This window comes from Castanea sativa, chromosome 12 (genome assembly GCF_040712315.1).
Source record: "Castanea sativa cultivar Marrone di Chiusa Pesio chromosome 12, ASM4071231v1".
Classification (NCBI taxonomy): Eukaryota; Viridiplantae; Streptophyta; class Magnoliopsida; order Fagales; family Fagaceae; genus Castanea; species Castanea sativa.
In genome coordinates, this window is record NC_134024.1 from 6,918,075 (window position 1) to 6,942,406 (window position 24,332).

At 32.8% G+C, this 24,332-nt stretch overlaps 1 protein-coding gene across 2 annotated transcripts; it reads right to left on the reverse strand.

Moving 5' to 3' along the window:
* Positions 1–12,585: 12,585 nt before the first annotated feature.
* On the reverse strand, positions 12,586–24,037 carry LOC142618674 (RNA-binding protein 2-like). 2 transcript variants are annotated; one of them, XM_075791658.1, is made up of 7 exons: positions 23,769–24,037; positions 20,355–20,476; positions 20,023–20,260; positions 19,845–19,906; positions 19,690–19,771; positions 17,537–17,656; positions 16,943–17,412 (listed from the first exon to the last, which is right to left on the reverse strand). In XM_075791658.1, the coding sequence occupies exons 1-6, from the start codon at positions 23,860–23,862 to the stop codon at positions 17,553–17,555; spliced, it is 702 nt and encodes a 233-aa protein (XP_075647773.1). In that variant the 5' UTR covers positions 23,863–24,037; the 3' UTR covers positions 16,943–17,412; positions 17,537–17,552. The 2 variants fall into 2 exon arrangements, with proteins under 2 accessions (XP_075647774.1, XP_075647773.1); XM_075791659.1 differs by lacking the exons at positions 16,943–17,412; positions 17,537–17,656 and adding an exon at positions 12,586–12,714 and having other exon boundaries at positions 23,769–23,989.
* Positions 24,038–24,332: the final 295 nt, after the last annotated feature.

The window sequence follows — 24,332 nt, forward strand, 5'->3', positions numbered from 1 at the left end:
ATGAAAATGGGCTTTTTTTTAGTAGGGAATTTTTTTTTGGTTGTGGGGCTAGGCCTAAGTTGCCTAGGCCTTGAGCCGGCACTGAGTCATGTTAGAGTGACTTACAATCAATTATAGTGTTTAAAGTTATTAAATTTTATATGATACTGTCTTGGCCGAATGCTAGGCACAAGCATCGTGCATCACGATGAAAGCTAAAATGGTCTTTGTTATTTTAAAGTTGCAACTATATTAAAAGAAAAGTCAATTTGGCCAACTTCTCCACTATACTATTACAAACTACAGTTGCAGCTTTTCAGCTGTATCGCTTTGCCTGCTTATACTATTTTTATTAGGAAAATGATAAAGATATCGTCAAAAGCAACAATTCGGCGCCCAACATGATTAAAATTATTCTGCCCATAAAAATAAAAAAAAAGTGCTACGTTGATAATAATTTTATAATATTTTAATAATAAATCACAGGTAGTTAGTTGTTATTAGTTCAAATTTGAACTTAACATTTAGATTATTTTTTTGCCCTAACAATAATAACCAGTAATAACTTACCACTTAAGATTTGTTGTGAAAATATTATAAAAATATTATAGACATATCATTTCTCTAAAAAAAATTATTTTGCTCCAATATGCTAAGACCACTATGTGTAGCTTAATTCTATACTTTTAATTGCATAATTTTTAAACTATTTAATGAGATATGTGACTTATTTAAATAATATACATAAATAATTTAGTAAAATATCATTTTTATCTCTAAACTACCACAAAAATTCATTTTTCATTCTTAGACTTAATAAAACGTTCCGATTTTCGTCCCTCGGTCTGTTTCTGTTAGTTTATGTTTTATGTGGCCTGATAGAGTGATGATATGGTACTTAACTTAGACTAATTTTTATACTAATTTTCATTTTATACCAAGTCAAGTACCACATCAACACTCCATCAGATCACATAAGAAATAAACTAACAAAAATAGATGAAGGGACGAAAAAAAAAAAAAAAAAAAAAAAACTTTTTTAAAGTTCAAAGACGAAAAATGAACTTTGTGATAGTTTAGGGGCGAAAAATAATATTTTGCCCTAAATAATTTTACAATTTATTAGGTAATCGATTGGAAAATTAATGAATACAAATTCTTGGAAAAGATATTGAGCCAAACTTCATCCCCATAAAAAAAGGGTCATCTCTTCCTAAAATTTAGGTAAGTTTGGCGAAGAATCTTGAGGAGATAAGGAATGGAATTTGATCGTATTTCCTGCAAAAATTTAAATAAAGAGAAATCTTATCTTTCTAAATTTTTTTAGTCTCGTATACTGTTTTCCAAAAAAAAAAGAAAAAGAAAAGAAAAATAAAGCTCCAATGGTGCAGCTTCCACATAGTCAAAAGAACTTTTATGACTCGAGCCACTAGGACCACCACAGGTCAAGCGAAGACCGCACTAGTTCACCACCGCCGACATAAGTGACCTACCGACATGGAGTCATTAGCTACCATTTAATGGTTTCACACGGACCCACCGCCTACGCCCAACCCATTAACTACCATTTATTACTCACATTTACAAAAGGGTTCTACTTATCAAAAACTTTCAGCATGACTTTATTATAAGGACCCCCACATGTAGAAGATTAAAGCTTTCTTACAAAAACATCATTACATTTTGAAGAAGTTTGTTATTGGATAAGATGGTGACTAAGATGTATTTAATGCTTTTAAATAATATTTTTATATATTCTCTGAAATGAGTAATTTTTTTTGTGTTTCTAAAATACAGAAAATGATACTCAATCATTTCACATTTATGTAGAGTTTATTTATTAAATTTATGGTGTGGTCTACCATGAATGTAAGAAGAAAAAATATAAATTTTTAGTGTTACGAGAATACCTAAGACTAAGAGTTTTTTTTTTAAAATGATCATATTAAAGAGTGGCCTTAGGGCAATTGTTAATAAACAATTTAAAAAAAAAAAAAAGTATGCTACTTTTATGAAAAATTGGAAAACTGTCAGGGTATGTTTGGTAACTATATTTCCCCTTATTTTCTGTTTTCAAAAACAATTTTCTATTTTTGAAAAGAAAATTGAAAACATGCAAAAGGTGAAAACAAAATAGACTGAAAACAAGAACTATTTATGTGGAAAACCATTTCCCTTTGAAGAGGAAAATCATTTGACAAATTTTGAATAAATTTACTATTATTAAATCAATTACATTAACTCTCATGTTTATCTCCCTTGAGATCAATCCTCTTGTGTGTATCTTATGGCTAAAAATTTTTTTTTTTTTTTTTTTTTTTGGCTCTCTCTCCCTCTTACGCACATACTAACTGCTCTCACTGCAATTTCTTCTTCTTTCTCTTCCAACGGCTCATCCTGGCTGCTATCTCTTTTTCTTTCATGCAACTCTCCTTGAACGTGTTTTCCCTTCTTCTTTCTTCACTTTTCAACATCAAACAAAGCCTCACAAATTCTCATTAATTTATGCTAGGCGTGTGCATGGGTCGGGTTAAGGGAATTTTTTGACCCAACCCACCATGATGGGTCAAAAAAAAATTCAACCCAACCCAGCCGATTACATATGTCCAACCCAACCCACATGGGTCGGGTTGAACCCATGGGTTGGACATTTTTTTATTATTATTATTAAATTAAACTCATATTTTTTTATTAATTATATAATATATTTAAATATATATTAAAGAAAGTAATAAGATTTTATATTATATATGTTTGTAGGAATTGATGAAGTGCTCTACAGTTAGGTTTTAACTTTAAAAAAAATATTTATTAAATATATAATATATTTTAAATATATATATTAAAATATGGGTGGGTCATGTTGGGTTTAGCAGGTTTGTAATTTTATGACCCAACCCGCTACCAAAAAAATTTTTATAACCCAACCCAACCCACCAAGCCCTAAAAACCGACCCAACCCGTCGGGTCGGGTTTGATGAGTTGGTTGGTTTTCTGCACACCCATAATTTATGCACTTTAAAAAAAAAAAAAAACAAACAAAAACAAAAACGTTGTGGAGAAAATCCAAACCTCGTTGCCTCTTTCTTTGCACTACTTTCCAAGTAAATTTTTTTTCCCTCTTGATTTGATGCTCTATTTTTCCTGTCCTAAAGCTATCAATTTCTTAATAGTATTGTCTATTTATAAGACTCTAATTTTCTATTCTTTTGTGAACAAGGAATACAATTTTCTTTGATAAGGAATAAAATTTGTCCTGTGATTTTGGGTATGTTTGGCAACCCAAAATGGACAGAAAACAAAAATCACTCTTAAAACTCAATTTGTGAAAGAAACTGAAAACATGCTATTGATACCCATTTTCGCGACACATTTTCTACAAGCTCGATTCAACCAAGCCCGACTTCCTTGTGGGCTCAATTTATGTATTATATTATATTATATTTTTATTCTTTTAAGCATGACCCAAGCCCATGCGATTTATTGGGGGAAATTGAGGAAGCGTGGTTTGGAGGGTATGGGTCGGTTCCTTTCGGACCTTTTGCATGAGCCCAACCCATGCGTGCCACCAAGTGGGCAAGGGCACTAGTAGCACCTTAGGCTCATAGAGGAGGTCTTGTACCCAAAATTTCCACCTCAAAAGAGCTTTCATGCTCTGGGTGACTATACCCCTAATTTTCAACCCAACTCTATTTTCCACACCAAAACACAGCTGACTCTAAGAAAAAGGCTGAACAACCTAGCCCACTCAACCACCCAAATATAGTTTTCCAAGGCCTACAAAGACTAGAGACAGTAGCCATGAAGAGGAAACAACTTTGTTTCCAAAATCATGTAAAAAGAAAGCCAACTCTCTTACCTAATTAAAGCAAATTTGACCATAACCTCTTTGATTGAGACATTGGGGTTCAAAACCCCTTCTATTGACCAAAACCCCTTCTATTGACCAAAACCAATCACTTATAGCACCCCAAACTCAATACAAAAGGCCCCAATCAGATTCAAAAGGAACCAACCACGTTCTATCCACTGACCTGAAACTTCAGAGCTAAAACCCATTCAGCCAGTCAACATTCTCACAATTCTAAACCTTAGGGGTGGAAATATGGTAAAGGAGAACCTTCCCTCTCTTCCTCACAACCTCTCTCAATTTTCTCTTCTCAATAACTGTGGGTCGAAGTTTCAAACCTGTTATATTTTTATGCTTTTTCTGCACTTTTGTTATTAGCATTTTGATTCTCTCTTATCAAAACACCATTAGCCTTTGTTTTCTATATATTGTGAATTTTGGACTTGATTCTCCACAAATAAACACTTCTAAATAACCCAAGGGGAGATTTGAGCTAATATCACATCTTTGGCCCTTGTCGCAAAAACGTCCCTAACAAATGCAAAAGGTTGTTTTCACTTCAGTTTCTAATTTTTAAAAGTTAATAAAAACACGCATTTAATTTAATAAATATGTCTCATTTAATGAGTTAGCATTAGAGTTCAAATCCTAGTAACAACATATTTTAGTGTTTTTTATTTTTTTCTTCAAAAAACTATCTTTTTAATTTCAACTAACCAAACATATTTTTTATTTCAAAAATACAAAAAAAAAAAACTTTTTTTTCTTTATATTCCCAAAAACAAGTTTTTTGAAAATAGAAAACAAAATCTATTACCAAACATAACCTAATTGTTTTTTTTTTCTTTTTTCATAAAAACTTTCCTAAATTGATTCATTAACACATGTCCTTAGGGCATTCGTTAAGCTTTCATTTTTAAAAAATAATAAAGTTAAATTATACACATATATCCAAAAAAAGACATACAACCACAATGACTTTGTAAGCATTTATTAGTCTTTAACTTGTGTCATTTGGGTACTCGTTTACACATGTCCAATTTTGAATACATTATATTTCATACTTTATATTAAAAAATATATAATATATGAAATCTTAAACCAAAAAACAAAAACAAAAACAAAAAGTCAAGACTTTTGCTTTGCAACCTTGATGAAGGAAGCAAGTACTTTATTATGAACATGAACAAATAGAGTTTACTATTGATTTTCCCTTAAAAAAGAGTTTTATTTTGTTGTATTATTCTAATAAATTGGTGATAGAATTTCAAAATATTAATCTACTAAAAAAGAAGAACTATCATATTAGTTTCTAATTCAAGAAAAACTCAAAGTACAACATTCGTACATACATATATGCATACATACGTATGTATGCATGTATGTATGTCTTAATACATTAGTTTTTGTTTTTATTTTTAAGTCAAATTTTTAATTCCAAGGTAAGATATGTGTGTGTGTGTTTGTGTGTTATATGCCTACAAGATTATCTTATATGAAAACTTTACATCTTTCTAAACTCTACATAATATACACAAGTTTTATAATTTTTTTATAGACATGTATTACATATATTCAACATTTGTTTTTCCAAATGTCAAATACAAAGACAATTTGAATAGTAGCCAATATAGAATTCAAAATAGTGAATAAAACCTATCAATTGGCTAATATAAATTAAAGGAAAGAAAATAAAATAAAATCATAAACTATAAGATAAATAAATAGAAATTAAAAAAGAGAGGAAGAATTTTATACCTCTCAAAAAAAAAAAAAAATCTATGGTGACTGGTGTTAATTTTGCTTGAGAACACTATGTTACCAATACCATTTTTATTTTGGCCTCTATTAAAGGGTATTGGTAATCAAAGATAGATATTGAAGAGGGCTTAAACTAATGTGAGAAAAGTAGAGCACCAAGTGATGATGATAAATGATGAGAGATTTTTTGGGTGGCTAGTGAGGAAAATGAAGTTGAAAAAAGCTGTAGGGAAAGTGATAGAAGTTTTTAAAGGAATCTTTTGCTAAAAAAAATAAAACTAAACACTGACTAAGGTGTTGGGACTTGGTAGTTTTGGGACTTGGGAGGGGGAGGTTGAAAAGGTTGTAGGGAAGGTGATGAAGTTTCTAAAGGAACCTTTTGCTAAATTTTAAAACTAGCCTCCTAATTGACTAAGGTGTTGGGACTTGGGAGGGGGATGGAGAAAGTTTTACAAAATTTAGTGTAATTGGGAGGAGGACATGTATTTTTGGTTTGGGGGTCGAGTCTTTCAAAACTAAATTTTGTTTCAAATTTTACCTATTAAAAATCATATTTTAGTAAATTTGGATGCCCTTAGTTCCGCCTTTGTGTCACATTAATAATTTGTTCTCTTGAAGAGAAGAGGAGAAAGATGAAGTCTTTTTTACAGTTTGAATAACATTAGGCAAAAGAAAAGTTAAATTTAATGAAAAATTTATCATTTGGGCTCACATTCCCTCGTTCCAAACATAGGATAAAGTTAGTTGACACAAAAGTTATGTATAAAGGATTCATGGCCAAAATGGGCTTTTGCCCTTTTCGCAAAAAAAAATCACATGTTGCCCCCTTTCTCAAACTAATTAGGAAAATACTCCTCTTTTGAAACTCAATTTTATCAAAATCGAGTTAAGCCTTATAGCGACGTTTTAAAGAGCTTAAAGTGACGTTTTTAAGGACCTATAGTGGCGTTTCTTGATTTCATGCAAGTCGAGTTACAAAACACCGCTATAGGTCCTTAAAACATCGCTATAGGCTCTTTAAAACCTCGCTATAAGACTCTAGATTTTTTTTTTTTGAAATTCGATTTTGAAAAAATCGAGTTTCAAAAAAGGAGCATTTTCCTAATTAATTTGGAAAATAGGGCATTTGCCCTTCTTTTTTTTTTTTTTTGTGCGAAATAAGCATTTGCCCATTTTCGCCAAGGATTCATATATTTCCTAATTTGATTATCCGTTAATTATAGATACCTTTTTTAGCTGTGATGTATATTGAATTCCTTTGAGGTGACTGAAAACGGAAAATTAGAAGTCTTATCAAACTAGCAAGAATGGCAACTTTTCTGCCACGACGTTGTATTCTATTCACGATGGTCTTCATACAAGCAGTGTTGTAGTTCTGGACTTTTTGACTATGGTACTTGTTTCTCAAACCAGATATGAGTCTATGACTACAAAAAGTCTAGAGCAGAGACGAAATCTAGGAAAATCTCTATCTAGAATGGCCAAGTCTCTTTGTATATGGATAATTGGATGTTAATTATTGAGTCTCACAACAATATTATAACTTATGAGCATCCCTAATTTCACAATCAAATCTTCAATTTAATAAAGTAATAGATTGTTGAATGATTAAAAAGTAATGGATACATGTCAAAAGTGGTGGGAAGAAAGTATCTACCACTCACAATTGCTCATATCAGCATATTATAAAATTGAATGTATTCCTAAATTTATTCTAAGCTAGCCAAACAATAAAAAATTTGAAGTAAAGATGAATTTAGGAAAAAATTTAAAATTCAAGGTTTAATGACACATTTAGTACACAATTTTTGTCTCATGTTTCAAAATGGTTCTTATCCACATCCATGTTGTTAAGTTTAGTACACAAATTCATTTTAGTCATTATATATTTAAGTTTGTATCAAAAAGATCCATGTTGTTAAATCTCTCTCTCTCTCTCTCTCTCTCTCTCAATAGACATAAAAGAGGTAAACAAAGAATTTGAATAACCAATCCCTTCCCTACTTTGTTGTTATCAAAGATTCAAAATGCATGGGATTTCATTGAATAATCTCAACTCAAAATCAAAACAAGAATTAATAATAGGGATCTTTTTAACACAAACTTCAAATATAAGGACTAAATTGAAACATTCTAAAGGATAGAGATCATTTTGAAATATGTGGCAAAGGTTGAAAGGCTAAATATGCAATAAAGCCAAATTAAACTTAGTCACTTCAATTGTGAAATTAATTTGTGAGGTTTAATTTCGGTTAATTTAATCCTTCATTTTATCAAAATGAGTCAATAGGATCTATCCATCCAAATATGTCTATATAAGAAACTATTTAAACTTTCTCTTTAGTTTGTATTTTTTATATTAAAAAAATACTCGTCAAATATCGAGATTTATTAACTAGCGCAACTCTCCAAGAACCTTATAGCTTAACTAGAATCTCTTAATGTTTCCAACAAAAACGTCTCGATCCCCCTCCTCAACTATCGCATTACCAATAAGAATAAAATAACATATCTCATGAATGTTTTGAATTAAAATTTTAACTTAAAAAAAGAAAGCTTAAACAGCAGTGATCACATTGACTTTTTTTTCCAAAGTGGTGGAGCAAATTGACGAAATTTAAAACTTAAGAAATAATTTGATAATTAAAATAAATTGTGAGATACGCCTATCCAATTGGGTTCTAGTGTACGAGACTAAAGCATGTGTATATAAATATACACACACATTACATTACATGTAAGAGCCAATTTAGAAAGACAATCAGCAAGATTAAATTCCAGCCTTGATGGTGCTATTTGAAATATTAACATTGTTTCAGGAGCTCGAGATAGAGAGAGTTGCAATCCAACATTTATTTTTCCAGCTGTTGAAAATTTATTTTTCTTGGCTCCCAATAGAAACGTTGTTCATGAACTTTCCAATGCATTTCAAATTGGAAACTTATCTATCTAAAACAAGTTACAAGATTCTCTTTTTTGATCTAGACTTTTCTTAAGGTTTTAGTAACCAATACATGTCAGAGCCAATTTAGCAAGACAATCAGCAAGATTAAATTCCGGCCTTGATGGTGCTATTTGAAATATTAACATTGTTTCAGGAGTTCAAGACAGAGAGTTGCAATCCAACAGTTATTTTTCCAGCTATTGAAAATTTATTTTTCTTGGCTCCCAATAGAAATGTTGTTTGTGAACTTTCCAATGCATTTCAAATTAGTAACTTATCTATCTAAAACAAGTTACAAGATTCCCTTTTTTTATCTAGACTTTTCTTAAGGTCAAAAATACGTCATTTAGTAACCAATACATGTCAGAGCCAATTTAGCAAGACAATCAGCAAGATTAAATTCCAACCTTGATAGTGCTATTTGCAATATTAACGTTGTTTCAGAAGCTTGAGATAGAGAGAGTTGCAATCCAACATTTATTTTTCCAGCTGTTGAAAATTTATTTTTCTTGGCTCCCAATAGAAACGTTGTTCATGAACTTTCCAATGCATTTCAAATTGGAAACTTATCTATCTAAAACAAGTTACAAGATTCTCTTTTTTGATCTAGACTTTTCTTAAGGTTTTAGTAACCAATACATGTCAGAGCCAATTTAGCAAGACAATCAGCAAGATTAAATTCCGGCCTTGATGGTGCTATTTGAAATATTAACATTGTTTTACGAGTTCAAGACAGAGAGAGTTGCAATCCAACAGTTATTTTTCCAGCTATTGAAAAATTATTTTTCTTGGCTCCCAATAGAAACGTTGTTCGTGAAATTTCCAATGCATTTCAAATTGGAAACTTATCTATCTAAAACAAGTTACAGGATTGCCTTTTTTTATCTAAACTTTTCTTAAGGTAAAAATACATCATTTAGTAACCAATGATTTCTCTTACACATATTTTAGGAATACGGCCAATAACGTAACAAAAATACATTAGTTTTTTTTTTTAAGTCATAAATTTTTTTTTTCCTTCTCAAAAAAAGTCATAATTTTTAATTCCTAGGTAAAATATGCTATAGAAGTTATCTATCTACAAGATTATCTTATATGAAAACTTTACATCTTTATAAACTCTACATAATATACACAAGTTTTCTAATTTGTTATAGACATGTATTACAGATATTCAAGATTTGTTTTTCCAAATGTCAATCACAAAGACAGTTTGAGTAGAAGCCAGTATGAAATTCAAAATAGTGAATAAAACCTATCAATTGGCTAAAATAAATTAAAGGAAAGAAAATAAAATTATAAACCATAAGATAAATAAATAGAAATGAAAAATGAGAGGAAGAATTTTGTGCCTCTAAAAAAAAATCTATGGTGACTAGCCTATTAATTTTGCCAGAGAACACTATGTTACCGATACCATTTTTATTTTAGCCTCTTTTAAGGGGTATTGGTAATTATAGATAGATATTGAAGATAAATTATGAGAGATTTTTTGGGTGGCTAGTAAGGAAAATGAAGTTGAAAATAGTTGTTGGGAAGGTGATAGAAGTTTCCAAAGGAATCTATTGCTAAAAAAATTTATATATATATATATATATATAAAAATTTATTATAAAAAAAAAAAAAAACACTAACCTCTGACTAATATGTTGGGACTTGGAGGTGGATTGAGAAAATCTTACAAAATTTAGTCTAATTGGAAAGGGCACATGGGCAAGTCATAACTCATAGGTGGGGGGTCCCAATATTTTTGGTTTGGGGGGCCTAAGTCTTACAAAACTAAATTTTGTCTCAAATTTTATCTATTAAAAATCAACTTTTAGTAAATTTGGGGATGGGGGGCCTAAGTCTTACAGAACTAAAGTTTGTCTTTATCTATTAAAAATCAACTTTTAGTAAATTTGGGGATGGGGGGCCTAAGTCTTACAGAACTAAAGTTTGTCTCAAATTTTATCTATTAAAAATCATATTTTGCAAATTTTAATATTTCAATTTAATTACAGTGTGTGAAGTGTAGCTGATTCAAGAATCACATGCATGTGGCTTGAGTTTGAGGATTACTTGAGGAAGACTTTGGGTTTATGTAGAAGTCTCATCTTATATCTCTTTAACTTATTAGTTTTTCTTTGATTTTATCTTATTGTTATTTGAATAAAATTTGGATAGCTGACCATTGATGAATTTAATAAATGTTATTGCTTTAGTGAAAATTTTAATTTTTCTTAAATCTAAATCCTAAGTATGAACTGGACAGATTTTCAATACTTTTGTTTTTGTGACAAAGTTTATCTTTGCTTTATTATTTTGTTTCTATCCGTTGAAAAGATTGTGGTTGAAACGAAAATATATATATCACGAAGTGACATATACTTGTTTCAACCACAAATTTTTCAACAGGAAGAAACAAAATAGTAAATCAAAGATATACTTTGTCACAAAAACAAAAGTATTAGATATCCGCCCGCTTAATCCAAATTTCAAATTTCTCTTTTTCTCACTTAATTCAGATTGTTTGCAAATCAATCTTAATTTTTATATATTGCTATTTTTTGAGTCTATGATTATCTGCTTCAATTTTTATTTACTTACAAATTTTTTGGCCTCAAATATCCATCCAAAATTGCTAATTTTTCACCATGGAAAGCCCCTAAAATTTATGACATTAGAAGAGTTGAATTAATAAAAAATTATAACACTAAACCCAAAAATAAAAATAAAAAGAACCTCATAGCGTAAAAACTCATGTGATGAAGCTAGTAGTAATATAATGATGTAAGATGTCCTTATTGGAGGGTATAAATCAAAGAATTTAGCATCAAATCCTTATAAAATTTAAAAAATATATATATATATTTCACGAATAAAAACTTGACACATGGCCATCTATTTAATTAATTGCTAATTTTCTACCTTTCTTAACTCAGTTATCTAAATTAAATGAAAAAAAAAAAAAAAAAAACACACACACACACACACAACAGTCAACACGTTGCCACCACCACCATCTTTTACTGGCACTACTTGTTAGCACTTAGCAGCAACAAGTCGCCAAAGAAACAAAATAAAGAAATCCTTGAGAAGAAATCCTTACTAGCAAAAGTCTCTTGTCTCATGTTTATTCTTTATGCGTTCTTTCCAAAGTCTTTATTCATTCTTAACCAATACGTTGACAAGTTGTATGCCACCCCCTACCGACGGGAAAAAAATTGGAGCATAAAATTACCATGATGGGTATCCACCGCCTCTTTGTCTTCTTCAAATCTCTTAAAAAGTTTTAATATAGATGATTGACATCTGCTAATAATAACAAATACCAATCCCCAATAATGGTAGTAGTGAACAGTTGTCTAGCGGCATTGAACGCATCTGCGATTGCTAGTGGAGCCAGCAATGGTTGGTGTGGTGGTAGTGGGGATGTGGCGCCAATGAAAGATGGTGGTGGTGCCCGTGCCTGTGCCTGGTGGTGGAGATGTATTGACTGTTGTGTTTTAATTTTTAAGCATTTATTTAATTAAGGTAACTAAATTAAGAAAGGCATAAAATTAGCATGTAATTAAATAGATGGTCATGTGTCCAATTTGTATTTGCGGAATATAGAATGAGATACAAGATTTGAACTCCAAATACATGCCCTACATAGGGCTTTCAAATATGACATTTTATACCACCGCACACCCTTGGTGCGATGGTCACTCCACAAGTATAAGTGCTTGTGGGGTGGGGTGTGGGGGACAAGGGCCGGGATTCAAGTCTCCAGGAGGGAGCTTCACACACATATACATTTAGATTAGGATAGAGTAGAATTCTATCTTGTATTAAAAAAAAAATATGACATTTTATTACAAGGGTTTTTACAAACTGACAAGACAATCCATGTGACATCAACACATTAGCAACTAATAAATAAACAGATTGACATGTCAAGTGAGGAATTAATTTATATATCTTATTTTGAGGAAAAAAAAATCCCATAATGTAGGCTACCTACAATGGCAATGATGAGAAACATCAACTCAGCAGTTAGCGCTGCCTTAGTGCCTTCAATCAAAACCCCATTGAACTTCTTCACCAAGCCATGATTCATCATCAACAAATTGGGATCTAATCTTATCTGCCCACTCAAACCCAGCCTAATGCTCATCTTCAAGCTGTCGTCACCACAAATCGTTGTTGTCCATAACTTCGACCCAAAGACACAGTTTCCCCATTATCATAGTCCTCTAAAATTAATGAGAAATGCTACGAATACAATATTTTCACAACAAATTCTAAGTAATAAATTATTATTAGCTGTTACTCGTGGAAAAAAAAAAAAAAAAGTAATTTTAGTGATAGGTTTAAATTAGAACGAATAACAACTTACCACCTAAAAAAAATGTTGTAAACGTAATACTTTTCAAAACTAACACACCTATATCTCAAACCAACCTACCTCTAAACATTCATTCATCAACAAATTCAGCTTTATCTCTAATTCATGTTTGTGTGAATAAATTCACTTCCTATATATATTTCAATAATTATGGAGACTTGAACCCTAACATCTCTATTAGAAAAATCAACAAGTATAAGTTGAGTTATAAGGCTCTTGGCAACATAATTATATATTTTAAGTTCTTGTGAATTGATTTTGGTGTTGTCAAGAACTTTGTAGCTTAACTAATTGGCATCTCTTGATGTTTCTAAATGATACATTTAAGATTCAAATCCCCACTTTAACTATCGAATTTATATAGCAATTGATTTTGGTGTTTGTCCAATGATTGTGGCAAAATTTAGAAACAAACCACTTAAATTTCTGTGCAAACTTTGCACTCAATCTACTTGTTAGAGCAACTGCATCAGTTCTTCTAAAAGAGTTCGTTTATTTTACAAAAAAAAACCTATTTTTTTCTATTTTACACATCACTTTTACAAAACACTCACATCTATCCATCTATTATACACTATATTTTATATAAATAATATTTTTATATTCTTTTTTTAATATTATTTTATCTCTGCCATTTCTTTTTTCTTATTCTTCCTCTTCTTTCTTCTTCTTTCTTTTTCCTTATCTCTCTACTGTTTCCTCTTTCTTTTTCTTCCTCTTCTTTCTTCTTCTTTCTCTCACTGTCAGACCAACACTCCATCACAAGCACCACAACCATCAAAACCCACAAGCACCACTGTAAAGTTGTGATTTACAACTATGTTCTATGTTGGCTTTATTCCATGACAAAAAGTGTTATATTTGCTTTAATTTGTTCCTTGTATTTTGTGGGATTTTATTGTATTGGGTTTAGTATTAAGTTGGTGAAGAATCGAGCATAAAATGAAAAATCAGTGGATTTCATGAGTATCTTGCTAAAAGCTAACCCGCAAAAAAGCCACATAAGAAGCACATGCCAGAAGCTGAAGAGTCATGCCAGCCTGGAGGATTTCGCGAGTGTCTCGCGGGTAAAGCCTTCTCGCGAAATACCCCTGAAACTCTCTGTCTGGAGGATTTTTAAGTGTGACTTTCTTACTCTTCACCTACACTATATATACTCTCATTGCCCACAAAAGTATGAAAGATCATTTAGAGAGAAAAACCCTAGATAAGTTTTCAACAACACACACACACACCCATCTTTTAGAGAGAGAGCTACTAATCCTTAATGAGAAATTATCCTAGCCTCTTCTCCTTCCCTCTCCCATTGTCATACCTTAAGAGGAAATTTGTACTCAAACACAACCCACACATTTTCAGAGTGTAAAAAGTGTTTTGGAGCTTGGGAAGCTTTGGGAATTTGCCAAAAGAAGCCGATGAGGCTTGGTGGATGCAATCGGACGTATTGCAGGATCCGGAAAGCTAGACAAGACACGATTCTGAAAAGCCTTGTTGGAGTAAGAGCTTGGAGGGCTTAGGTACATTGAGTAGATTTGGCTTGGAGGGTCTCTTGCTATTCGTGTATCCCAACTTATTGTCTAGTGAATTGATTTACCACTTGGAGGACGGCGGAAAGGTTTTTCGTCGAGTTTTTCGGTTTCCTTTTCGATAACACATCGCTGTGTTATCTTGTGTTTGCATCTCTCTTCCCTTACTCTTGTATTTTACTTTTATTATTTGTTATTCATGTTTATGCACTAGAGTAGTATCGGTTGATTGCACTTCATTTACTTTTATTTCCGCACTTAAATAAGTTAGAGTAAAATCAACTGAGTTGTAATTTTTAATTTGGGGTCTAAACAAGCTCTTGTATTTTTAACACAAATCCGAGCTTTCAACCATCAATCTCCGACAACCCACAAGCACCTATCTACACTGCCAACACTGATCCACATGCAGCGGCGGCGATGGCGACGGTGATGAAATCGCCTCTCCAATCCATGATCCATTGCTCCACGATCACCGATCAACGATCCACAAGCAACGATCCACAATCAAAGCACCATTCCAATTGACCCACAGCCACAAGTTCACAAAAATGCTGTCTCTATCTTTGTTGGTATGTCCGTGTGGGGGTGTTTTATTTTTTATTGATTTTGTGGTATGACCGTGTGTGGATTTGTTTAATTTTTAGTTGATTCTGTAGTGTCCGAGTTGTGGTGGTGGTGGTTGGCAGTGCTGGATTGCGATGGTGGTGTTTGGCAGTGCTGAGTTGCAGTAATGTGGGTGGTGGTGTTGGGTCTATGTGGTTGGCAGTGGGGGTTATCAATTGCAAAAATTATGAGTTGAAAAGAGAGAGAGAGAGAGAGAGAGTAAGGGGAAGAGAGAATGTGAAGGTAGAGCAAAATATTAAAATAATGTATAAAAAGCTACAGTAACCGTGCATATATGCACGGTTACTGTAGCAGTTGTGTATATTTGCACACTTTTGTAAGAACTAATGTGAGTTTTTTATTGTTAAAATGTGCAAAATTAAGCACTTTTTGTGTTTTGCAACCGCATGTTAAAATGCCTAATGTAAAGCTGATGTTATCATTAATATTTACTCTTATGGTACCTGATATTGATTTAAGTACGAAAAGCTGATGTGCCCCAAATTTGAATTATTTAAAAAGAAAGAAATTTTTTATTTGATTAATTGTGATGTTGCCTTCTCAACTCCTTACACCGCCGCTAGTTTAGAGAATTGAAAGATGTAAGATAAGGCGAAGAAGGTGAATGTCAAGGGGCCGGTGATGTGGTGAGAAAATGGTTTTCATCAAACCGTGGCTGATCATTTTTTATATACCTTTAATACAAGGATAGTTTTCTTTTCTATTTTCTTCTTTTTTTTTGTTATTTGTTATTTATTAATCAATAGCAAATTTTAATAGATAAAACTCAAACTATGACGTGTCCAGTCGCAATAGTAACACCATTCATTACTCTTTTGTATGTGTTCTAAAATTATCACATCAATTTGCAAGGTCCAAGGTCTATGTGATAATATTTAATAAAAAAATTTAGTATTATAAGTATATAACTACACTCTATTTAGTAACCTATCCTGCAAATCCAGCATAGCGTCTTACGTAACCATTAGACACCATATGATACAATACCCCCTTTCCACAAAACCAAAAAGAAAAGAAAAATGATTAACTCAAAACATCTAGATTCTAGAATATGTAGAAACCAGGAAAATATTTGAAAGAACTAAGCCCATGCTAATCCAAATTTCTTGTTTTCTACCACATGCTTGAATGGAGCAAAGGGCATGAAAAACTAGAGCATTTTTCTAATAAACTTGCACTCCAACAATTGATTGAAATCATAAATAGGGCATATCACAATCACGGGATTTTCATGAAACCACATTTTTATCAGGCCTCAGGAAATTTTTCTGCTACTTAAAAGGGTGGCTACAAATACCCTGAAAATATTATCCTCGTGCAAAAACTAATACCATTATTTGCTCTAAGGGGTGTTATAACACAACCTTTTCCCATTCTCCATCACAGACTCTAGCATCCAGTTTTAAAGAGTCAAGTCACAAACTCGGAGCATCAGTAGCTCTAGCAAAGGATAAGAATATAGGTTTGGCCTAGGCTCAACTTTGGAGAACTTCACAAAGCTCGTTTGAGCCAAAAATTTCATACGAGGAATGCATGATGCATTCTGGAAATCCCACAACACCATTGTAGGAGTATTTTAAGATTATCCACTGTACCAGAAAGCTATGGACCTAATTTGTGAAAATATGCAGTGTGACACTAGACGTACAGGCCAATATCAAGATTTCAAAATTAATACTTCTTAAGGTAACAGTGGCCCACAGGCTTTGGGATATAGTTTTTGGAGCATGAGGGAATTGACTACAGCCTCTGGAACACAGCAGAAACAAGTTTTGCTAGCATCTCCTGCCTACTATAAAGTTATAAATAGGCAATGGAATACTCAACATATAACCAACACACCCCACCCCAAAAAAATAAAATAAAATGAAGGCAATATAGTATTTACCTGCTAAAAAACGTCCTTTTTTTCTTCTTATTTTCTTTGAAAAGAAAAAACAAAGGCTTTAAAAGAGAAATCTGGGGCATCATTCGAGTAAAATGTGGAACTGAAAAATTACACCACATGCTTTTGACTTCTGACAACCTACTTCGAAGATCACCTCACTTGCTATAAATATACTTTGAAACACAAGATTAAGCCCAAAAGGCAGGACAATCAGAAGTTTACACCAGCTCCAACTACGGATAAAGATAATAGTATTTAGTCAAACGCATATCGAAACAGTCTGAAGTAATTAAACGCAAAAATAGTTCACAGCATTCTAAACGAAAAGCACACTCCACATCTCTAGCAATGGCACCAGAATTAACGAAAACCACACAGTTCAAGTCGTTCCTAATGAATGCGCTTGTAAATCACGAACTGTTGTATCACTCCTCATTATCATAACCTCTCCAAATCGAGCGAATCCTACAGAGAAGCGTCGTTCAATGATTTTAGCGTGATTCATTGTTTTATAATGAAGTTTTCTTAGTCAGCACCTAACGGTCAAGAATAATAAAGAGTCGAGCGGGTGGAAGATAACGTTAATCACCTGCAAAACTGCTATTTCAACGCTTGCCACGATGCCCGCCACCTGACCTTGCACCAGGATAGCGAGCAAATTGCAACCTTAAATTGACCGAGTCACGGTCATGCTCATCAAATTTATAACCTGCAAAATCGATTGACTATTTTACGCTGAACATCTAGCCACGTTTTGAACGGTTAAGTAGGGCATCAGCAGACATGATATTAGACGTGTGCATCATTACCTCAACTGAAATACATAACAAACCCAAAATAAACCTGACAAACAGTTAATCACTTTCCATAACACCCTGTGGATCCACCACTCATTTCCTGATCGTCAAAAGGGCACCACATTAGGACTCCCCGTCACGGTGAAACAAATTCTACCATCTTTACAAGGTTTTAAGCTCACTCATCAGGCCTCCAATCTCTCGCTTACATGCAAAATAGAATTGGAGGGATATTTTGCCCCAATCGAATCTGCTTTAGTTAGTTGGAGGTTTCAATTTTTCTAGAACAGATGAGGAAAAGGCAAGTCTAAATCTGAGGTATTTATCGCGTCATCATTTTAACCAATAATCATGGTTGGCCAGCCATGTGATTAGATCCACCTCCTCAAGCAGTCTAGGTAGCCTATTTGGCCAGTTGAGTTTACGTTTCATAAAGTCAACTAAACCAACCAGGTTTTTTTTTCTTCTTTAAAAGAAAAATTGTTGAATATTGTACAATCCAACGGAATTGGGTTTTGAACTGTACAGTCAAACAATTTTTCTTTAAAAGAAGAAAAAACCAGGTTGGTTTAGTTTATATATATAAGTCCGATAAAGAGTGGCAGAAAAATCATATCATTCTTTTAGAGGAACAAAACTTCCAAGCCCTCCAAAGTGAGTTCCTCACCTTCATTTTTTTTTATAAGTAGAAAATTTTATTTGAAAGAAGGGTCAGTTCAAATACACTATGTGCATTGACCCACTCCTAAGTAATTACAATCTAAGATTCAAAAGATCTAAAAATTCTAGATTCAGAGATGTGGTAATACTACCCAAGGTGAGTTTCTCACCTTCATTTGAAATAACTAATCCATCAAACTAATTATTAGCAAAGTTTTTGAGATATTTTTAAAAAATTTGTGAACCTCTAGAAGCTTAGGGTTTCAAATTTCAAAAAAAAAAAAAAAAAAAAAAAAAAAAAAAAAAAAAAAAAAAAAAAAAAAAAAAAAAAAAAAAATCCAATTTATATTATTTTCCTATTAAATTTGTCCATAATTGTTGCAATTGAAGAGGAAGTCTTTTGCTTACATCATAACAACATAATGTTAGATTTGGCAAACTAAAATTTTTTTTTTTTTTTTTTCACATTCAACTTATTTCAAGATTTTGACATTTTAATTTCAGCAGACATGCACACAAATAAATGAAACAGGTTGATACATACTACAATATAAAGGATTCCCAGCTACAAACATTTGTATGACATTTTTTACGTCTATCATAAACTAATTGATGCATACACAACAAATTTCATATGACTTGCATATAAGCATACCTTTTTTTTTCAATAGAAATGGAGAAATAGAGATATATGTTAGTTGCCTAAAAACACAAAATATTTCAATAAGTCTCATTTAAAAACATGCATATGCACATTGGACAAGTACAGAGACATACAGTAGCACACTAATCAAAGGTTTAATTATTGTATGCATAAAAGTGAATCTGTGAAAAACTGTTGATAGAGGTCAAGACATTCAGAAAGACATGGTGACCCTAGAATTTGATTCCCAAGGTAGCTTTTTCGCTTATGGGTAGGGATGGACTCTTAGTGCCAGCCCACCCCACCATGTCCTTTAACACCATGCAAAATCATAAGATTAGATGCAACGAACCTATAATTCTATATGCCCCCCGCCCCCTCCAACCCTCACCATAAGTCAGAATAGCACACAATATTCAGTTTGAACTTTTGGTACACCTTATGGTGTAACTAGCTATTCCCCTCTTTATGTGTGTGTTTGGGGGGGGGGGGGGGAGGACCTTTTCTTGTCGAAAGATTTCTAGGAAAACATGTTTCTCCACTAATGGCACAACAAAAGGACAGCAGCTATAAGCAATAAAACAGATGACTTAGATACAAGATCCTAAAATTCACAAAAATCAAAGGGTAAAATATGCTCACCTTGCAATGCATCCATGGCAGTGGCTGCATGGGCTGGACTTACGAAGTCAACAAAACAAAGTACCAGTGGCTCTCCCCCAGGCTGGACAGATTAATCATCAGTGAATCCATCAATGCATGAAATATCAACATGCACTTACAAAAAGATAACTTACATGTCGTGATTCCTTGCTCACAAGTCTTACTTCTTTGTAGCCCACAAAAGGGCGAAAGATATCTGAGAACCCAAGTGAAGGAACAAGACTAGGAAAGGAAAAGTGCAAGCAACGATGAAGTGAAGATAAAAGAAAAGGAGCAAACAATGCCTGTTAATGTAAGCCAACATAAGGATACGAGCCACTTCCCGTCGTGTACAGTTTGGAGGTAAGCCCTCCACAAATAGTGTACTGGAAGCATCAGGAGGAAGGGGAACCTCAGACCTTCCACTTCCGTATCCCAAGGTTCTTTCTTTCACAGTTGAACCTGGGTCCACACTCCCAAGACCTACAATACGTGGATCATCAACAGCACGACCTGACATTCCTCCACTCATGGCTCTAGCAGACTGCCCCCCACCATAAGATGAAACTTGCTGAAATGCATTGGAAGAACAGATCTTAATATAAAATTGAATTAAGAGTGAAAAATGTGTCTTGAAATACTAAACACTAGAAATAACTATATACCGCACTGCGAAGGTAACGGTCATAGGATGCTCCAATGGAGTCAGTATCCCTCATTCCACGAAGTGTCCCTCTATCATCATCACGAGGGAAATAACTGGGCAGGTCATGACCACTATGGACATCTTCACAATCAAGAACATACTTTCAGTCAATGAGCCCAAGTTTAAAGGAGCAAAATATTAAGACACATGATTCTAAAGTCAAACTGCCAGAGATAAAGCTACTAATTAAGAAATAACAGTAAATATTAAAAAAAAATTAATCACAAAAAATAATAGTAAATATAATGAATAACATAATGAGAAATAGTCGATCTCCAAAGAAATCTTATTGCCACAATTACTTAAAACTTCAACTACCACATCACTCATAATTGGGTCACTGCAATTGCTGAGGGTCATTCAACATCACCAATTACACACAACATACCAGAAGTGGTATATCATCAACAATAGAAAGCACCCTATCAACAACTTTTGATACATCAAAGATTGGGGTGGGGTGGGGTGATTTGAACCCTGGATGTCTCCAATCTCCATTGGAAACACCAAGGGTGCCAACTAAGCCACAAGGTTCTCAGCAAGCATCCTATCAACAACTATCAAATTGATAATAGAAGAGTTCAATTACCAAATTTTTATTAATGCAGCCACGGAAAAAGGGAAGAGATGTTAGTTTCTATTTGATTTCCAATTCTAGAAATTATGGAGATTCGTTTGGATCAGGTGAAAGATCCGATTGAGACAAGTTTTAAATTATTGTAAAGGTACTGCCCCAAGTAAACTAATAAAACTACAACATGTTCCTACTTGGGTCATTTGTCTAAGAGTTTTGATCGGTAAAATAAGGAATTCATTTATAAATAAAATAGGACCAGGCCCAAGTACACGAGGGAGTAGCAAGACAAAGAAAGAATAAGAAAGCGAAAACAAAAAATTCAACCAAGATGCAAGGTATCCCAAAAAGACAAGATCTGAAACAAAGGCAAAAGAATGCAGAGTAACTTGTTCCTACTTGAATAAATTTCACACCAGGTTTGTCTAAGAGTTATAGTTGTTATAACAAGCAGGTTCAGAATCGTAGATATCCCTGGGGATTATTTTGCTTCTTAACAGCCTTAGGAGTCTTTTCTACAATTTTAAAATAGTCTTACCTCTCTTACATGGTTTTCCCATATTAAGAGCTGCTTACAATGAAAAGTAAAATTCTAGAGCCTTTATGAATATGTCTCATTGTACTCAAATGAATGTTTTAAAGCAGGTTTCATCTCATTGTACAAAAAAAAAAATCATTTTTTTAAAGGAGGTTACATAGTGTGATTTTATTCGTCTTTTCTTTTTCTACCTCCCATTCTTCTTGCCTCACTTCATTATTCTTGGCTTACTATTCATAAGCCCAGAACAGCCCCATAAACATTTTCTTTCTTCTAATTTTTACCCTATAATAAAACAAAAATCCCATAGTTTCCCATAGCTTTTACCTCCAAATAAACCATTAAAATAAACTATAAGAAACTTAATTTTGCTGCTGCCAGAAAGATTCATACAATCTCTTATTTTTGACAAACATCCCCTCTCTAACAAACTTTATCCTATCTTTTTCAAACCATAATCATCCCCATACCTAAATCCCTTTGTCTACAATCCCAAAACAAAAACCTACAGTGTTTTCAAACCCTAAGCCTCATGTATAAGCAATTGTAGGCAGCTTCTGTCTGTCCAAGCTCACCTATCTCTATATAGGGTAAGTAATTCTCAAAAGAATTACTATATGTAGTCACCAAGGTTACGCTAAATCTCCTATTTCCTGTATAGCAAGGCATATAATGTAACAAGAGACACATGCACGCCCTCATACACAGCCAGTGATCACCATGCACCAATCTTTTTTTTTTCTCTCTGGAGAAAACCGACAAGCACTATCCTTACCTTGTTTAACAGCAAACATGTCAAAATCTAAAGGCCTGGAGACAAGTTAAAATCTATGTATGAGAAACGGGATTTTTAACCAGATTTAGAATAGAAAATAGATCCATCATCCATCCTTCACAGTTATGAACTTACATCATTTCTAAAGTTTGAACATCACAAAGTATTTTTTTTTAGCAGAAATGAACATCACAAAGTCATGCACTTTCATAATTACTCTAAAATAAACTCCCATTCCAAATCTAAATTTATTGTCTTTACCATCAACTTCATGAGTCCAATTAACTTTACAAAATACTATTATTTAAATGGCACCAAAATCTCAAAATCTCTAACTTTGTTAAGTTTGATAAGGTATTATCAATTAACCCTGATCTTTTACTAACAAAACGCATTGTTGAAAGTCTAACCAATATCATAGGACCATGGACTATTATGGCATGGTACAGATCAAGCACTAAAAGCACACCTTACCATGGAGCACACAGCAATAACATAAATTCCTTTAGGTCTAGCTACATTCAGATGTGAAAGGAATAAAAAGAAAACTAGCAGTCATCAGAAAGTTATGAGTAGCCAACGCCAAACTTTAGGAGTAAAAAAGAAAGACCACTAATTTCATTGAAGTCAGGAAGTTGGAGTAACATCTGATAAGCGGGTCAAGCAAATGAATATGAAAATGATCAATTCTTTTATACGTGTCAAGTGTATGTTCTAAACGATATCATGTAATCACAGCTAGCTGACTGTGATTGAATTTGGTCAAATTATAAATATGTGAGCTATGTTGCAATTTATGATTCAACATCATTCACGAGGAAGAGATATGTCTCCTCATATAGATAAGCATATTATTGACTTAAGCCTTGAAAATTATATTTCTTACCCTAAACTGAAATAAATAGTACTTACAATTCAATATCATTCAAAATCATAGAACATAGCTCTCAAAACTGTTACTTTACACAAAGCAACCTTAAAACAAACATACCTACAGGCATGTAAGAAAACAATAAAAAAAAAATAAACAAAAAAATGTAAACTTTCCTATAATCCAAGCAACAATATTTAAGAAAGACCATGCAACTACTAATTTCAGATATCAAACAGCTGAGACAACAACACTTAAAACAAATTGGACCTCAAAGAAACCTAAAAAAAAAATTAATAAAAGAAACCCATTTCACCATTAAACCTAAAAAATCAAAATTCTAATCACAACCCAGGAAATAAAAACATAGCCTCTACATATTCTTCAGCTAAAAGGGTCCTGTTTTTTAAACACAAATCAAACATTCGAAAAAAATAATTGCCCAAGATTCTGTTTTTCCTCGGCTTTCTCAGCGACCAGACAGGGTAGAAAGCAATAATTCTCAAAACCCTAATTTGAATCACATAGAGGGAAAACAAAAATACAAGAGGAGACACCAAAAAACAGTAAGTAAATCGTAGAAATTAAGGTTGTTTTTTGTTCTGTTTTTTTTACCGTAATCGGAGCGAGAGCGTTTTCCGACCATCTGAGGCATCGCCTGCGACTGGGCCTGCCGTGCGTCGCCGTACCTCCAATAACCGTCCGCCATGTTTTTAGAGAGAGAAAGAGAGAGAAAAGCCCTAAGAGAGAGAGAGAGAGATGGAAATTAGGGAATACGTGTGTTTTGCAAAGACACGATTTAGATTTTCTCTCTTCTGAGGACGAGAAAGCGGCGAAGTACAAATAACGCAACGAAAAATTCTAGGATTTTTGTTTCTTATGTTGTTTTTTTATTTTTTTTTATTTTTTTTATATTTTCACTAAATGAAATCTTGCGATATTTTCTCGACAAAAATATAATTTAATTAACGAGTTCAAATTAGAATATTTATTAAAAAAATGTTGTAATAATGTCATGAAATATGACTATCCGTTATTTTATAGTTTGCTTGTGTTTTTAAATTTTTAGAGAATGAAAAATAGTTCTGGTTTTTGAGCTTTTAGCTTTTTAAGACTTTATATATATTCCTTTCATAAATCATTTTTAATCAAAAATGATTTATTTTATATTGTTTTGTG